Genomic DNA, 17,928 nt, shown 5'->3' on the forward strand with positions numbered 1-17,928 from the left:
AGTAGAGAAAAGGTCACTGATTATATACGGACCTCTAGCTTCATCCAGCATGGCTATTTTAAAGTCATACCGCTCCTTTGGGCTCTAATACGTAACTCCAGAAACTTCTGGAAAAACAGAATACTGGCAGAACATCATGTAACATAACTATATAATGTTTACTGAAATGGGAATTATTTTAGCTAGTTTCAGAGAAAGCAAGGAAACAATACCATAGTAAAGAACAGATTTGTTTTATCCACCTCAATGCACGTACCACTGTCAACTTAGGCAGATTTTAAGACTGACAGTAACAAAATTCTAAACATTGGTATCATGGTTTTTTTGTAGTTATTTAAGCTTTTGTTTTGACTATATAGGTCAAGCCAATTCCAAAAGGTCTGACAGAACCTCCTGTAACAAGAAAGTTGGAAAAACATGTTGAGTAACATGTGGGCACACAATCATTCTCCAAAGTGCCTATGACAAAATGGGCTTTCTGAAGGTTGAGCAGCTAGCTGTACTCACGCAGGTCTACACTCAGGATGCCGGAGCGTATGTCACATTCAACTATGAAAACTGACTTTGCTCTTTCGGGAAAATAGGCAGACAAAGCTCAAAGTTCCCTCTCAGTGAACTTTTCCCAAGTATCTGACTGTGAAGGCTGACAAAAACCTATTCTGCAGTTTCTCAGAGCGCTTCCTTAGAACAGATCCAGACAGACAGACTCCTACAGCTCTGAAGATACCCAACTGCTGCTAGACTAGCAAACAGGTACATAATTGGCAGCTGAGGAAGTCACTGGTGGAGCCACATCCTGGAAACTGCTTTTCCCCCGTCTTTGCCTTTCCTCAACTGTTTAAATGACTTGTTATTAAATGAGTCAGCACTGACCACTTTAAACACCCTTCCTGACTTGTGTTGCCAAAAACTTTCCATAAAAAAATGAAACCCAGCATAATTAGACTGGAAATGGGTAGCAGCAGTGAAAGAGACGTCTGGATTTTAAAGAATGCTGCACTATTTGCATGTAGAACACTGAACTAAAGACACCTATCCAGGAGAATTCTAAAGAAAATTGTGGGGTTTGACTCCAAAAGCCATATTTTCTGAACTGCATGCCTGCCACATGCTTTGCACAGTACTGTAGAATGAATCTCTTCACAGTACAGATATGCAGATAGTGAAAAAGAAGTGTTAGCAAATATGCTTAATACTGCGGCTTAAATCTGCTGTCTTGTAATTTGTGGCACTATTAGAAAAGGGCCACATCAGGGTCTGAACAGATCTAGGGAAAATGAAGACCTTTTTAAAACTTAATATTTACAGAGTTAAACAACAAATTTACTAATAAACATATCCAGTAATGACTCTAAGGGTAACTTCTCCTGCCAGGAAAACAGGAATCTTATACCACTGCTGGCAGCAAATATACTCTGATACTACGCAGTCTGTAAGAAAAATCAAGCTGCAAAGGGCAATTAAAAAAATCAAACAAAAATAACCCTCACATTTGCTGAGTAAGAGCAAGCGGTCAATCACACTTTTACAGTATTACACATCAATTACGATGATGTACTATACAGTACATGAATTTAAACAATAATCAATGCAGCCTTTTTTTCTTTTGCTTAAAGAGAACAGATTTAGCTCCACAGGAGAGACTGAAAGCGAGTTTGTCAGACAGGGAACCTTTTGTTTCCTCTTTGCTTAAAATAAGTAGTGAAAAGCAGTAGCAACATTCTGACTATTTTTTTCAGTAGTATACAAGTATCACATAGCGCTTCTCAGCTTTTAACAAAAGGGTAAACTGTGAAGTTAACTTCACAGCAAGAACAAATCCCTTGGCAAGTGTATTTCATACAAGCAGAAAAACAGTCCTGAGCATTACTGCTGAAACATAGCTTATGCAGAATATAAAAACAAATTCTGAGATTAAGTGCTTTATAAACACCCTTTCTGCATAAATACCCAAACAAAGCCAGCCAGTGAGACCTCTACTGAACAATCTAAATGAAACAGTACAGACAGAACTGATAAAGCAGTACAGCAGTGGGGCATTTTATCAGGCAAGCGTAGGGGGCTACTGCTGATACGATCAGCAACTTCAGCCTGATTCTGAACGGAGCTCAGCACTCACGCTTCAAGGGAACAAGCTCATCTAAAGTCTGAAGTGCTTTACCAGGAAAACAGTAAGCTCTGAGTGTTCACAAATGCTCAGACACCTTACACTGCATACAGGGGAAGTGAAAGATGCTTAGCACTTCTGGAAGATGCATTCATAGGTTTTGTGGTCAATGAAAAATCATACAAGACATACTATATGTGCATCAAATTCACAGAGAAATAAAGACCACTGTTCTCAAAGAGTATTCCAGAGGAATAAGATGCGCACATCTTCACAGAAATCTATTAAAAGTAAGAATTTACCATATGCAATTAAATTCAGCCTTTGCAATTAGAGGGGTTTCTGTTCGCTCTTAAGCTTCCTGAAAGCGGTCTCCGTATTTTACCTCTCTAAATTGTTTCAGGAGTAGAAAATTCATTGAACTTTAATTTTACTTTGCCTTGGAACAAGTGGTTTAATCCCTTTGATACGCTTCTTCGAACTGACTGCGATTTCTTCAAACAGAGAAAGACAAATTACCATGATAAGTACAGAAACACAATTGCCCATCGAAAGCCCTTCCTGCAGCCCAAGCTGTACAAATGCAAAACGAGGCTTACAACAGTTTGTTTCCAGATGGGCTATGATGGCATACACATAACTTGACCTCACCAGGACTAGTTATTTTCGTATAGCTGTTACACATTGTTTAAAGACTTTGTGCAGATAGGTTTTGACTTGCTAACTTCAATAATCAGTGCTCGAAGTACAAAAATGCTATACAGCAAACACTGTGCTGTTTTCATACATTATTTTTCAAGAAAGAAAAGTTTTATTGGCTATATCAAACTCCAGTTTTGTAACTAAAGAGCTGAAATAAACCAAACCACCAACACCGAAGTGGCTGGCATGTAATTACTTAGCAGACCACTTGAAAACATGACTTTTTTTTTTTTTTCCCCCAGCTCATTTAGCACCGTGCGGGACACGTTAAGAGGTCACCAAGACACAGTCTGCATACCAGATAACTTCTTAAAATTCGGGTACTACCCCGGGGTGCGCTAAGAGCTCCAATCAATGCAACGCTCAGGCCAGACCGCGAAAACACAAAAGCTTCGCCAACCCCCCTGCAAGCCGACCGCTCTCACCAGCACCAAGCCGCGAGAAAAGCAGGACGCTCCCATGCGGAAAGCCCCATACGGGCCAGAGACTCGTCAAGCCCGGGGGGAACTCGGGCGGCGGGGCAGCCCCTCGCCCCGACGGCGGCATCGCCGGGGCTCGAACCGCCGACGGCACCCTCAGCGCCTTCGCGCCACGGGCGTTACGCAACGGCACCGCGACCTTGCGGGGAACTTCGGAGTCTTTCCCGGGGAGGGACGTGCCAGCAGCATCCCACACACACACACACAAACGCCCGCCGCCGCCTCACACCCCCGCTCCGGCAGCGGGATACCGCCCCCGCCCCGCCTGGCGGGACCCCGGGACGCGAAGGAGGGAGAGAGAGAGAGAGGAAAGGGCCGCGGCTGAGAGAAGCCACCCCCGCCCGAGCGCCCGGAGCGGTGCGGGGGGGGGGGGGGGGGGGGGGAGGCTACCAAACCCCGCGACCCCAGAGCGCAAACTTCGGCGGCGGCCGAGCCCCGTCCCGGGCGGGAAAGGGGGAGGCGGGACCCCCCGGCGGCAACCGGCCCGTTGCCGCCCGACCCGACCCGGTGGGGGTTGCGAGGGGGAGGGGGGGGGGGGGGGGGGGGACGGGACGGGACGTGAGGGGTCGCGGCTCGCGCGGCGGTATTTCTACCTGCGACACCAACGGCACCAGCGTCTGCTCCACGGAGCGCGTGCGGATCTCCAGCCCGGCGTCCGCGCCCAGCCCCGACGAGGACGACGAGGAGACGCCGCTGCTGCTGCACGGGGACGTGGCCATAACGGGGGACCCGACCACAACCCCCCGCCGCCGCCGCCGCCGCCACCACCACCCTCCTCCACTCCCGGACAACTCCGCTCCCGCCGACCGCCGCTCCGCTCCGCTCCGTACCGCCCCTCCCCCGCCCGCCGAGGGCACCGCTGCCTTGCCGGGGCGCCAGGCGATGCCGCGCGCGCGCGCGCTCGCTCCCTCCCTCCCTCTCTCTCTCTCCCTCAGCCCCCCTCACGGCCCCTTCCACGCCCCTCGGGACGGGATTTAAAGCGACAGCGCCCCGTTTCCCCGCTCTGTCGGCGGCCGCCCCCTCCCCTTGCGCGGAGGAGGAAAACCGGGAACGGTCCCCGCGACCACCACGGAGAGTTTCTCCGTCGCACTCGCCCCAGGCAGGCAGGCAGGCAGGCAGAGGGTCCCTGCGCGGGTGAGGTGAGGGAAGGAAGGGTGGTCGCAGCCGTGAGGTGAGGGAAGGAAGGGTGGTCGCAGCCGTGAGGGGAGGGAAGGAAGGGTGGTCGCTGCCGTGAGGTGAGGGAAGGAAGGGGGGTCCCAGCCATGAGGTGAGGGAAGGGTGGTCGCAGCCGTGAGGTGGGGGAGGCCGGTGCGGGGGCGAGGGGGAGTCAGCCAGGGAGCCGCTCTCTCCCGGCGGCGGGGGGGGGGGGGGTGTTGAAACCACGATTCGCGTACTTCATAGCAGCTGGGAGGGGTGATGAGGTGTCTTAAAACTGAACTCCATCGGCTTTTCTCTTAGCAGCCTCCCAGCGAAGGGAAAAACAAAACAAAAAACCCCACCTCCCGCCTTTCAGTGATTGTAACCTGTGTTCAAGAAGTGTCAATGCGTGAGTGCTTACTCGTTTAACTAACTTGGCTGTATGTATTTGATACGGCTGATGCTTCTACAGGCTTGTCTACGCAAAATTTGGGGAAACAGAACGGACCTCTTCTGGCCCTGATCCAAACCACCAAGGCGCAAAGCAGCTGTAGTCCAGACCTGGGGTAACTCGGTGCAGTGCTGTGCCTCAGCCAACAAGCCCTACCTAGGGTCTAGGCTAATAAACTGCTCTTAACATAACTACGCAGTTTCCTGGTCAGAACTGATGATTTGCGTTTGACTGCTCAGTTCTCGGACAGCACAACTCTGTAAACGTCTCTTTGGCTTTTTTGTGTTGTTAGATCAAGGACCGTTGTATTGTTTTCTGTCTTTGGAAAGGTTTCTGACTTCTTTTGCACAAAGCATCTTTTGCACACTTTTGAAACCTAGACATAGGATAAAGGACAGCATTTGTTGTCCTTTGAAACCTAGACATAAGATAAAGGACAGCATTTGTTGTCCTTTGGAGTCCTATGGAGTTATCCATATTTATTAAAAAAGAAAATTGCCAGAACTGCAAGTATAACCCTAGATAACGATATGACCCTATTCCTAGCTCTTCAGGAAATTGGTTTCCAACATGGTCTCATATTTTCTAAAATGACAACTTATATAACATCAAGTGTTACAGGAGAGAACTGAAGGCTTAAATCTGCCATGGTACAAAAACATCTAAATGATGGTGTTGACTTGAAATAAAAGCTAGTCATGCTTGATCAAAGTGGGTTAGAGCACGCTTGAGATTTCTTGGGTTTTTTCTCCTAAAATTTCCATTTTCTTACAGCATCTTCCATTCTTTTTCAAGTCATTTGTCTTCCCTTTACTTCTCAATACCCAGATTCTAAGCCTTTGGCAATAGTTGTTGTTTTCTTTTATGTTTTGGTAGAGTACCGAGGTCAGGTGTGGTTGCAGCCTCCCCAGGACTATACACTGGTACAGGAGACTTCTGGATCATATAAGCTGAAGCATACATACACCAGACAAAGCATCAGAAATTCCGGAGAGAGAGAAGTACATTCCTCTGCCCTCTTTCCCCTGCCTCCTTCTACTAGAAGTTGTTTCCTCCTTCAGAATTGTTAATTCCCACTCATTGACTATTTTATGAATATTATCATAATATAAATTATCTACGTCATCAACATCTACAGATGTTCAGAAATAAACTAGAAGCAGATGCACACTTGGATGCACACATGGTTCATAATTTGATGTGCTCAGCCAAGTCTGTCACTTAATTTCAAAGATGGCTGCCTGTCTTCTTCAATGCAGTAACGGATCAGACTTCCCAGGGATGACATTTTTTGATTCAAAGCAGATTTAGTAGCAGAGGTTAATGCTGAATTTTAAAGATTTTAACTTCACATTGAAAAGGAAAACGAGTTTGGTATAAAAGAAGGTGGCAAAAATAGCAGTTTAAAAATAATTTTCTATGCAGATTGGACAAATGGTGGGAACTTTGCAATGCCTTTCTGCAGACAAAAATCCTATTCCCAATCTACCACTCTCTTTTCCTGCTTTCATTTTGTTTTCACTAGAGAAGCAGCATTAGTGGGTGGTGCTAGTGACAACACTGTCTAGTTCTCCCACTTCTCCTTTTCAGGTGCTTCCAGTTGAAACATGGAAACCACATGCTCTGTTTCTGGGTCCTGTGCTGGGCAAACAGAATGCGTGTTGTGCTGGTTTTAATTTAACACAATTGAAAAGCAGTAGCATGCTGCAGACAAACGTCTTTGAAAGCACCTTGAGGAGATCTTCAAACATGATAGCCTGGAGCTTAATTGTGCTTTTTAATTATGTTAAGACAATTTGAATGAGCCAGTGTGATAGATTGCAACCACACCTTTGGCATGCCAACACATACTTCTGAGGGAACACTCTAAATGTGCAATGCACAGCACTAGAATATTTTGCATACTATCATTTTCAGCTCACGTGGTGGATTCAGGAAAGCAATAGCCTATCACCCCAAAAAGAATGTCCCTCGTGCCTGTAGGACGTGAGGACCACTGGCCATGGCAGTCTGTAGACAGCTACCACTGTTTAGCTCTGCCTTCCTTCTGAAACACATTTGAAGTATAAGAATAGAGGATGAGTAATGCCTAATGGACTATATTTCTAACTACATAACTTTGTCAGTGGTCAAAGTGAAGGAAGTATTCATATCCTCATAGCATTATGAACATATCAATCTGTTCCTCCTCATATTGTTTCCAGACTTCACTCAAGGATATGACACCTTCTGCTCCTCTGTCCATGATCTCCCAGAAGCTTGGGTTCTGTGACTGGTGACAGGTTCCCACACAGAAGGTAAACCCATTTTCTCTCATCTAGCTCTTCACCTTCGTCTTTCCTATCTGAAGCAACTTTTGTAGGAGAAAACATTACTATCCAGCACGGTGCTGCACCAAAATTCTCAGACTTTTCTCTAAGCTAAAGTCATAGTCCTCCACACCCTGAGAGTGACAGTGCTTCTGAGAAGGCCGGCTGTTTTGAGACTTTATGCATAGCTAGGCCTCTGACCATGGATGCTGCCCTCTTAGCTTTGATGGGAATGATATGAAATGTACTAATGGGTAAGCGCATCTTATTCTACCCGCACCATGGCTTGTCTGAAGAGGCTGTCAGTCAGCTTCAGTTTGATGGACTAGCTAGCACCTGCTCTTAACCTTCCAGCTAAGATGTGTGTGTTCCCCGGTCTGTTTAAAGCAAAATGAGATGGGTAACACTTAAACAGTTTAAATAATGTTTTTGCTAATCTGGGAATTTTCACTGGCTTAAGGTCAGTGATGAGGACAAAAACCTTTTCCACTGGAAGAAACCTTGTGTCTAACCCTTAGGAAACAGGTTGTTATAGTTGTTGTGTATGTGCTGTTGAGGCACATGCAGCAAAGCGGATGCCGTTTAACCATGCAAGACGGGTTTGAACTTGTGTGCCGTGAAGAGGAGCCTAACAGTTTCTGGCCACAAAGAGCAATTGGCCTAGGAAACAAACTGCAGGGAGAACAAGGAAATACTGGTAAAGGCCAGCTGATGGGATCAGAGGGCTTTTCGGTAATTTTTGATAATAAGCACTTTTCTGTGTGTGCTTATAATGAATCAGGTAAGGCATGGCAATTATCTAAATTAATAACACTTTGAGGATGGATTCCAAGAGCAGGTAATTGGTCTTTATCCTCCCATAGAGAACATCCCAAACATCCAGGGGTGAGAGGAAGTGGTGCCTCCATTGCTTCCTTACCTCCCAGTTGCAGTCTGGAAAGCAGAGCTGAGTGGGCTAAGTGTCACATTGCTCCCTTTCTCTTTAGCCCAGGTGAGATTAAAGTTAGAGCAGTGTGGGAGGGGAAAGCACATCAATCATCTTTCCAGATGAAATTTAGAAATCTACTCTAAGATTAAACTTTTCTCTTGATTACCCCCACTTTCCTCTAAAACTTGACAAAGTCATATTTCTTTTTGTTTCAGTGGGGATGTTTTGCAGACAACTTGCGAAATCAGTAATTTTAAAGATGACTAAAAATTTTAGACTTTTGAGAAATGTCAAGAGATGGGAGGCAAGCATTGCTTGAAATGTCTAATTCTGATTATTAGTGGTTATTAACTCCAAAGGGCATTACACTTCTTTAAAAAACCAAACAATCTTTTATGTTTACTTCATACCGCATAGTAAAAGACTTCACTTTACAAAGGTAACATTACTTTTTTACATGGTAGGCATCTTATGTGACTCTACAGTGACTATATATTTTTGTCATTTTGTGAATTACTAGCTTCACAATGGGATTACAACAGTTATTACAGGAACCATGAAGAAGAGGGGGATGTAAAAATAATGTATAGACATATCCAAAAGGCTACAGCTAGTGTCCAAATTTTTATTCTGAATGTCTATCCAGAATGGCTGTGTACTTACACAGTCAGAGGGTGATTTCAAGCAGTGGCTCCCTTTGAGTTTACAGGGTGGTAGCTGTCAAAATCTTCAGCAATTAACAGCTATTTGGCCATGCTACCAAATGTGGTACCCCTCCAAAACACTTCTGTTCCTATGACTGTCACAAAGAAAATGAGGAACCTTGTTTGGATGGTCAGATATTGATAACCCATCATGGTTTGACTGCCTCTTTTACAGAGCACATAAGAGTACAGTTACCCATGCTAGCTCTCCAAGAAGCATAAGGACCCAGTATGCTTCATAAATCCTAGCACCATCAAGAGTCTTCTGTGATGAGTAGCTTATTTTTGAGAATACATCTAGGCATAAAGCATACATTTCCTGTGATGTGCTGAACACAAAGAGCGTGGAAGCTTTAGGCAACCGATCAGAATTAAAGATCGTTAAAATCAGGGTCTGAAGAATATATTCTACCTTTTCACTGATGTTTTCTACCCAGACCACCTACAGTTGTAGCAGTTGCATGTCTGAGGTAGGGAAGAGTGAGGGAACAATTTTCAATTCTGTAAGATTTTACTTTTTTAATGATAATATGAGACTTTATTGGCAAGGCAAGATCTACACCAATGGATACTGCTAGTCGCCCAAGACTTTCCATTGTAAGACCCATGCTTTGGGTTGTATATGAATATGCTGAACTTCAAAACTTTGCTGTGGTTCTCTGACAGGTGTTTGTCTCAGAATGATTCATTCTTTTATTTTTCAGAAAAAATGATGTAGCTTTTCTAAAAAAAAGGTGAGGTTAGGGCAAAAAAGGCATTTGTCAAAACTGAATAATTCTTACCATTGTTTTGCTGAGAAGATCTGGGCTGGCTCACAAAGGTGAAATTTAATGGCATGTATGTAAATGGGATGGGACAGTAAGAGAAATGCCTTTTGTCGTCTCTGTAACAGTTTTCCAAAATTTAGCTGAAAAATAAATTTCTGAGGATATTTTATATACATTTTGAAGAATTATTTGTAGACTAACAAGTAAATTTTCTGAAACCTCCACATACATTGAGCAGGACTATTTTTTGAGAGCCTAGTATAGGGGCCAAATATAAGGAGTAGGAATAAATGAGAAATGGGCAGGCTGAAGGAGGGCACAGCAAGTGATGTGAGAATAAGGGCCAGGCTGCAAGCCAGACATGTAAGAGGAAGAAAGTACTGTGCTAGCCCGAGATTTTGGTGTTCTTCAGCTGCAGAAACTGGTATTACTGGTGTACGGACATGAGTCTAACACTGATGTTGGTCTGACAGCTTTTGGAGGTGAAAAGTCTCATCAGTTTAGCTGCAGCTGTGAATTTGGCCTTATTTCAAAAGGGACATCTGAAAAATACAGTTTCATCTTGAACTGTTAGTAGGAATTAACATGCTGTTTTATAAAATCATACCCTAGGAATGGTAGAGTACAAGACCCTTTTCAGACTAACGCTATATAGATTTATCAATGCGTTAACATACTCTTCAGAGCTCTTGGTGCTGCTGTAACATACCAGGCAAAATTGACGACATGATCAGTTCCTCGATGCTAAGTAGTAATTTTGGGCTTTTCTCCTTGCAGTCTGTGAAGTTCTGCTTTCATACATGTATCTTTTTCAAAGGACTACGTCTGCAGCTTATTCATTATATCTAGGACCCTGTCCTAAGCAGGAGCTAGCACACTAGTTTTAGAAGAAGGCATGACCAGCATCACAGTACGCAGATACACAATAATCATCCCTCATGAAAGTCCTAAACTGAACAGTAGTTAGGGATGGGATTAAGCCTTAACACCAAATGTTTTATCTCTTTCAAATCTCCTATCATCCTAGCACTGTGTTGTTTTATTTTTTTTCAACCGTTACTGTGAGTTATAAAATAAATATGGAGGATTAAAGGTTTGAAGAAATCTCTAGCCTGCAAAATCTTTAAGAGCATTTGCCACCTAGCAACAGCAGGAATGTGTGTCTCCTTCGAACAATCTGCAATTGTGTGATTCAGAAGAAACCTCCACAGTGTTTATAACCACAATTGTAACTTATGTAGGAAGGGAAAATGCAGCAAAAGGCTCTGGTTACATCACTGACAAAAGGATTTCATTACCATAAGAAGTCCCTAACCGGGTGACAAATAATCAAGATTAAAAAGAATGTGTGAGACCAGCAGAAAGGGAAACAATGACGTTCCTATTATAGCCGTGGCCTCTACAATAAATGATATGTCAGCTTTTTCATTTTGAATTGTGCTGAATAACTTGGTGATTTTAATTCATCAGCAAATGAATACTTAGATTAGAAGCTATTTTCTTTTCAAATTTGCATTTGCTAGCTTAGTCATGCAATAAATACCACATTCCTTGAAAAGTTTGAATTATCTGTGTATTATTTTTAAATATACCGTTTATAGATGTTAACGATTTAAAAATACTCACAGATACTCTGTTAGTTTGCACAGATATGTGAGGAAAGTATGGGAATTGTATGACAGGAAGGGTAATGGTAACATGCATGAGCTGGCTGACTATCAAAATCCCATTGGTCTGCATTTTGTGAGGCTAATGAGATAGTAGGAAAAAATTACACAGATGCTAATGCACATGGGTTCTATTTAGATTGCTCTCATGCGTAAGTCTGCAACATTTAAGAATATGTTTCACTAGGTATCAGTTGTCCCAGTTGCTCTGTTTTCCTCCTCTTTTTTTTTTACCTCCTTAGAGGAAAGAAACTGGGCATATCCAAGGACACTGTGTCTTTCATACCTCCCAGACCTCTGACCTGTTGACACTTGTTAAGGAGTTTTACCCATGTGACATTGTTAAATACCCTGGATCTGTTCTGAAAAAGATGGACAGCTTCTAGACTCCTGGTCATAGCGTAACCTAAAATTCCCCATTACCAGGGTACTAAAAAATACTTTGTTTTAATATATGTTCTTTTTAAAACATGGGTCTAGTTTCTCAGTTAACAAACCAACTTAAACTCAACAAAGACATTAATATGCATTACTAACAAAATACTTTTAATGCTAAAATATAGACAGTGTATTGTTGCTAAATTAGACTGTACTATTTGGAGAAATCATTAGCCTAACCCCTTACAGGCAGCTGGTAGGATTCAATTCTGTTTCTGGCAGCAGGAGAGTACATGCTGGAGTATCAGAATTGGAGCAGAAAATTGTAAGTGCAGCTGAAATGGAAAGGGAAGCAGCAAGCTATTGCCAAGGGAACGCAAGGATTTTTGTAATAAGTACATTCAGTGAGTTTATACTAAATATAAAAAGTTCCACAAAACTTAATGTAAATAACTGAAAATTTAGAAACCTCTCTTTTTTCAGCCATGTTCAAAGCCCTAAAAGTATTTCTTAGAACTTGACATTTGTACTGAATTGCCAGTGCAATACCAACCATTTTTTTTAAATATAAAGTAGACAGGCCCAAATAGGCAAAAGTTTTCAGAGCAAAATGAGGCGTTGAGTGTAAGGAGCATATTGACAGATTTTTTTTTTTTTTTTTTTCTGTACTTACTAATGGTAGTCCTTATTTGGCAACACTTCCATTGATGGAAATTGGTGTAGTGCCAAACGAGGACTGTGTGTTTAGGTATGCTCAGGACACTGTACTTGTTCCTCTAACAGGAACAAGCTTGCAAATCACAGGTGGAAATCACTTCAAAGTCCAAGCTTTCTTGTTTCACAGTTAGTGTCTTCTAGCAATTAATCAGAATGTGAAATCTAATTCTGTGCTTTGGATAAGGGGGAAATAATTTCCTAATCAAATGTTTCTTTGATGCTGCTTATTTTTAAAGAATGGCGAAAGTCCTTCTTCTCTGGAGACAACAGAAACCAATTGATAGGAGGTGATTTGTGTTTTCAGAGTTTCCTGCTTCTTGTTCAGCTATTTAGCCCACAAGTGGCTTCAGGATTCTCAGGACCTCATTTAGTGTCTATACCTATATATGTACCTGTCGTGGTTTAACCCCAGCCAGCAACTAAGTACCATGCAGCCGCTCACTCACTTCCCCCCCACCCAGTGGGATGGGGGAAAGAATCTGGGAAAAAAAAAGTAAAACTCATGTGTTGAGATAAGAACGGTTTAATAGAACAGAAAAGAAGAAACTAACAATGATAATAATAATAAAATGACAATAATAATAATAATAATAAAAGGATTGGAATATACAAAACAAATGATGCACAGTGCTCACCACTCGCTGAATGATGCCCAGTTAGTTCCTGAGCGGAGTTCCCTCCCAGCCCACTCCCCCCAGTTTATATACTGGGCATGACGTCACATGGTATGGAATACCCCTCTGGCCACTTTGGGTCAGCTGTCCTGGCTGTGTCCCCTCCCAACTTCTTGTGCCCCTCCAGCTCTTGCTGGCTGGGCATGAGAAGCTGAAAAATCCTTGACTTAGCCTAAACATGACTTAGCAACAACTGAAAACATCAGTGTGTTATCAACATTCTTCTCATACTGAACCCAAAACACAGCACTATACCAGCTACTAGGAAGAAAGTTAACTCTGTCCCAGCCGAAACCAGGACAGTACCCATTTTGATTTCTTGCAGTACTATATATCTTAACAGAGCAGCATAATTAGAGAAATATCACTCTATTTTAAAACAGTGTATTTTTTGAAATTTAAATATCATCAATATAAGATATTGATGATTACATCCTGATGGAATTGCTCCCTACTCTATCTGTCATGCTCAAATATTGATATGCATCAAGTAGGGAATCTCAGCCCTTTCAGCAGGAACTGTGCAACAACTATATTATATCTACTTCTCTGTCCTTCTCAAAAGTGGTGATCAGGGTGCTGAGGGAATACAGCAAATGATAACATTCTTTTAGCTCTAGCAGAGCTTGTCCTTGACTTTGAAAGACAGCTGATGAGGATTCATATTTTCTTTAAAAATGGGCATGGCAAAGGCAAGACGGAAAGTGAAAATCCACATAGATCAATCAGTGTAGCCTGGTGTCCAGGTCACACATGTAGCATACAGAACCTGATTAAAATCCCTGCTCAGCCAGCTTTAGACCATGGTCATGAAACTAGATTCCCACTTTCCATGTGCATGTTCAGCTGTGGGTGTTTCAGGGTGGTGTCTTTTTATGAAGAAGTCTCAGACAGGCTTTGTTTTCATCCTGATACAAAACAGCAGTTTCTGTGTTCCCCACAATTAATTCTTACCTAAATCTAGGAAAAATTAATAGATTCAATGGGAAATTTTCAATCTTAATGTTTTACAAATGTACTTATGGTTTATTGCCCTTTATTATTTTAAAATAGAATTGGGATTAAAAAGTGTGATCTGGAGCAGCTCATATTATGTTCCTGCAGGTTTACCTTTCATCCCAAACAAATGGTGCTAGAGTCCACTTAAGGATTTAAGCATAAATGTTTCTTTCTTCACTCCTAATGTTCTTTTCAATATCTGAAGATACTTTAAGATACTTCCCCGCAACAACTTTCTAAGGGAAACTGAACGAATACTTTTGACTTCTAAGTCATGCATCATTTTGGTTCTTCCTCTTATAAAACTTTCTTTAAAAAAAGTCATGTATGAAATACGAGTTTCAGAGAAAGTTCACGATTCCAAGGGCACCTTATAAAAGGCATGAGCACCTGTCTTCAGACAGGGATTTGTGTTTATAGGCTGATCCCAATAAACTTAATGTGCATGATGAAATTGTACTATAGCCATGCAGTTTGTATTAGACTGTTACTTTATTTCTCTTATCACTACTCCTTTCCGGTTAACATTCTCCTCATTTACATCTTGAGTTTGTTATCCCTTAGAAGATTTTTCTTCCCAGCTTTTACAGAGCAAAATGTTCATATGATTAGAATCACCAGTTTGTCATATTCCTCATTTTATAATACAGCAAACCTGCTTATAGTTGGTTCTGCTATACTTGGTTGCAATCCTCTAGCAAAGAAGAATAAAACCCAACAAACTGTTTTGGTACCTTACACTTCTCCCATTAGGATTCCACTGAAGGAAATGGTTTGGTGAGAGTCAAAACCCTTCAGACACCAGCCTAAAACTGTTCCCATGGAAGTCAGCTGTCATCCCCTAAGTCCTTTGGGTCCAGGCACAGGCCAATAAAAGGCACTTTTGTGAATCCCTGCTTCCTACAGCCCATCTTCTAGTAATCTCAAGCTCTGTTCTCAGAGACTGCTGTATTCTGGCTTCCTACCACCCGATAACTTTTTTCACTTACCAGGGTATCCTCTGTTCAGCACTATGGATGCTCGCAGTTTTTGGCAGGCTAGTGTGGAAAGATTGCTAGAAGAAATTAGGCGCAGGGAACATGCACCTACTGAACCTTACAATATTTGTAGTCCTCGTGACTCTACTTTTGTCCTGTGCTTCTAGGGTTGATAATGAGAGATGTTTCATCCCTGTTTACTCGGCTCTTTCTACATTTATTTCCTTTCTAATGAGATGGATGCAAAATGGGGGGGGGGGGGGGGGGGGAACCCTTCCCTGCTCTCTGCTGATTAAATGATGCAGCTGCTTACCCTGAACAGTGCTGATCATCAAGTACCCCAGTAGCTGTAGGGACTGACTTCACCTTCTAATGATGAATATTAGTATGCTTCCAGCAGGGAGACGATACCTTCCTCTTCTCCTCTCTTGGCAGTTTTGCTTCAGAAGAATTGGTCACAGATTTTCTGGGAACTTTTTTTTAAGAGTTTTTCCTTTGATCCTAAGAATGCACTGAAAGCTGATCCAACCACAGTTAGTGTTCCCTTATTTATATGAGGCTGCTGGGAGAATTGATTTATTCAATTCTGTGGCTTTTACTTTCTATAGATCCCAACCTTCGAGAGCATCCTGGGTCAGAAGAAGTAGCGAATGGTATTATTGTCCCACAGGACCTTATACTACTCCAAAAAAAGAAAGGATATGCACAGTTTAGCTGAGTAGATGTTTTAATGATTCTAGTTGAGACATGTTGCCATGTACACTTTTATCCTTTTCCAATGGATGATAGACAAAATTTTGAACCTGTTAATTAAAGGGAAACTTAGAAGAGTTTGTTAGGTGGGAAAGTAAGACTGTATTAAGTTCAGCCTTGGTAGAAGACAATACGGGGAACTACGATCAAGGATAAAAAGGCTAAATTTAGCCCATGCCTTTCAATTTTTTATCTAAGGTCAAGGTCTTATTGTTAATAGCTGCCTTTCTTTGTGCTAAGTCATGCAGTTTAGGTTATATGCTTCCATATAAAAAAATATCAGTATGATCCAACACAGACATTTAAACTTTCCATACTTTTCCAGTGATGCAGCTGTTAAGCACTAACCAGTTCATTGTAACCGTTCAATCTGAGAAGGCATTCTTCAGCCAACTTTAATATTATTTCATGGAAGAGTTCAGTATTTTCAGAAGCACATTTAAAATCTAAGCCTGTTGGCAAACAAAGGTAGCTGAGCCTCCTCTGTTCTACAGCACTAAAGCACAGAGGACAGGCAAGGCAGGCAGACTAAGCAAGTTTAATAGACAAATCTTTCTTTTTAGAACAATTTCTCTAACATATTTTGCTAAGCTGTAAGTTGAATATGCATGGAACTTGTCACTCCAGTATAACACAGAGCAGGGAACCTTCAGCTATCACCATTTCTGACCTAGGACTTAAATAATTGGAGAAAGCTGTGAATCACTACATCTGAGATTTGAATAGGAATCTGGAATCTATAACAAACTAAGTTCCCAGATACTCTGTGAATGTGAATCTTAATGTTTATAGGTATGTAACACATCTTAGTTCAACAAAATAAAGAAATACTGGATTAAGTTGCAATATCTAGGACTAAGTTACAAAGCTGGTTGTTCCTGAAAATGCCTTTGCATCTGAAAGACTCAGAACTATGTATCAGTCATGGTAAGGAAAACTGAACTAGCAGTTACATAAAATTAAAGTGTCTTTGTGCAGCAGCATCTACTTATGTACCAGTAATATGGTCCAGACACCTGTGATATCTTAGAGAAGACTATAAACAGCAATAGCGTTGTTTGCTGACAGCCTATCATATAATTTCCAACAGCCTGATGCAATGACTATCACTTCTTTCAAATTTTTTTCCAGTCTAGGCTTTACTGGAAAATGTTAAACAAGGTTTTCTTTAATTTCTTATACTCTGCTGTTTGCTATTTGAAAGACAAAAATTAGTCTAACATTATTGGTTATAGATTCCCTGGTAATTTCTTTTACTTGGTTGAATATAGTGCTTTTATCAGATTTCTACAGTGAATATTTTCCAAAGTAAATTCATAATTACTTTCAACAAATATTTCATAGTGAGACTGAAATTTGTTTTATGCAAACATATCACAAATGGTACTATTCAGAGGAATGAGTGTAGAAAATCATGCATAAAATTGATGCATCAAATTACTTTAAATATTTATGGGAAAAATGTATCTAATACTCTTTTCAACAGATTTTGTATCCTCTTATAAAAAAAATGCCAATCCCACAAACTTTTCTGGCTAGGGATTGGAGTGATGTTCTCAAAGAAACATGTCTTTACATCATGAAATATAGCCCTGCAGCTCCTAAGCTTGCCTTCCCCATTAATTTCTCCTAAATACATTTTTAAAAACCTCTTATTTTCATTCATCAACTAATGTGTCTAATGTGTACTTCTTCTCTGTAATCATTTTCTATGTCATTTATCTCAAGGGAATTTGCATGATTCAAACAAGTAGACTCTATTTTGTCATTTTAATGATATCATTTTGATAATTTCTTTATTATTTACAATATAGTTTTATGGATCCTGTCATCCAATAATGCAGTCCGCAATAACCAAAAGCCTGCTGATGAAATCTCTGTACTTAGATTAGTTCTCTGATGTTTGTCACTTTTTCCACAAAATGAAATTTACCCAGTGCAACTGAAATATTAGCTGGTGCAAAAAGATTGCTGGAGGACCTGTGCCTGTGGTGCTTCCATCCCCTGCCGTTGCTCAGATAATCAGATGAGCAGCACATCCATCACTTTTAGCAGATGAGCAGTGCCGCTGCCTTCTGAGGTGAGAGACCTGGAAGGATCTTACCCGCAAGGGGCTATTTACACCCATGGTGTTGGACTGATGCCCATACACACTCTCTTCCAGGCACAGCGTACGACT

General features: G+C 41.7%; 1 protein-coding gene and 1 long non-coding RNA gene across 2 annotated transcripts in view; one reads left to right on the top strand and one right to left on the bottom strand.

Moving 5' to 3' along the window:
- Positions 1 to 4,168, bottom strand: part of CTNNAL1 (catenin alpha like 1) — a 61,555-nt gene extending 57,387 nt beyond the window's left edge. The window contains exon 1 of the mRNA XM_030011345.2: positions 3,882 to 4,168. Within this exon, the coding sequence (XP_029867205.1) occupies positions 3,882 to 4,007 (126 nt within the window). The 5' untranslated portion in view covers positions 4,008 to 4,168. The remainder of the gene's footprint in view (positions 1 to 3,881) is intronic.
- Positions 4,169 to 4,668: 500 nt separating this feature from the next.
- Positions 4,669 to 17,928, top strand: part of LOC115340187 — a 47,836-nt gene continuing 34,576 nt past the window's right edge. Inside the window, exons 1-2 of the long non-coding RNA XR_003922958.2 lie at positions 4,669 to 5,877; positions 7,081 to 7,173. This is a non-coding gene — a long non-coding RNA (uncharacterized LOC115340187). The remainder of the gene's footprint in view (positions 5,878 to 7,080; positions 7,174 to 17,928) is intronic.

Source organism: Aquila chrysaetos, chromosome 4 (genome assembly GCF_900496995.4).
Source record: "Aquila chrysaetos chrysaetos chromosome 4, bAquChr1.4, whole genome shotgun sequence".
Classification (NCBI taxonomy): domain Eukaryota; kingdom Metazoa; phylum Chordata; class Aves; order Accipitriformes; family Accipitridae; genus Aquila; species Aquila chrysaetos.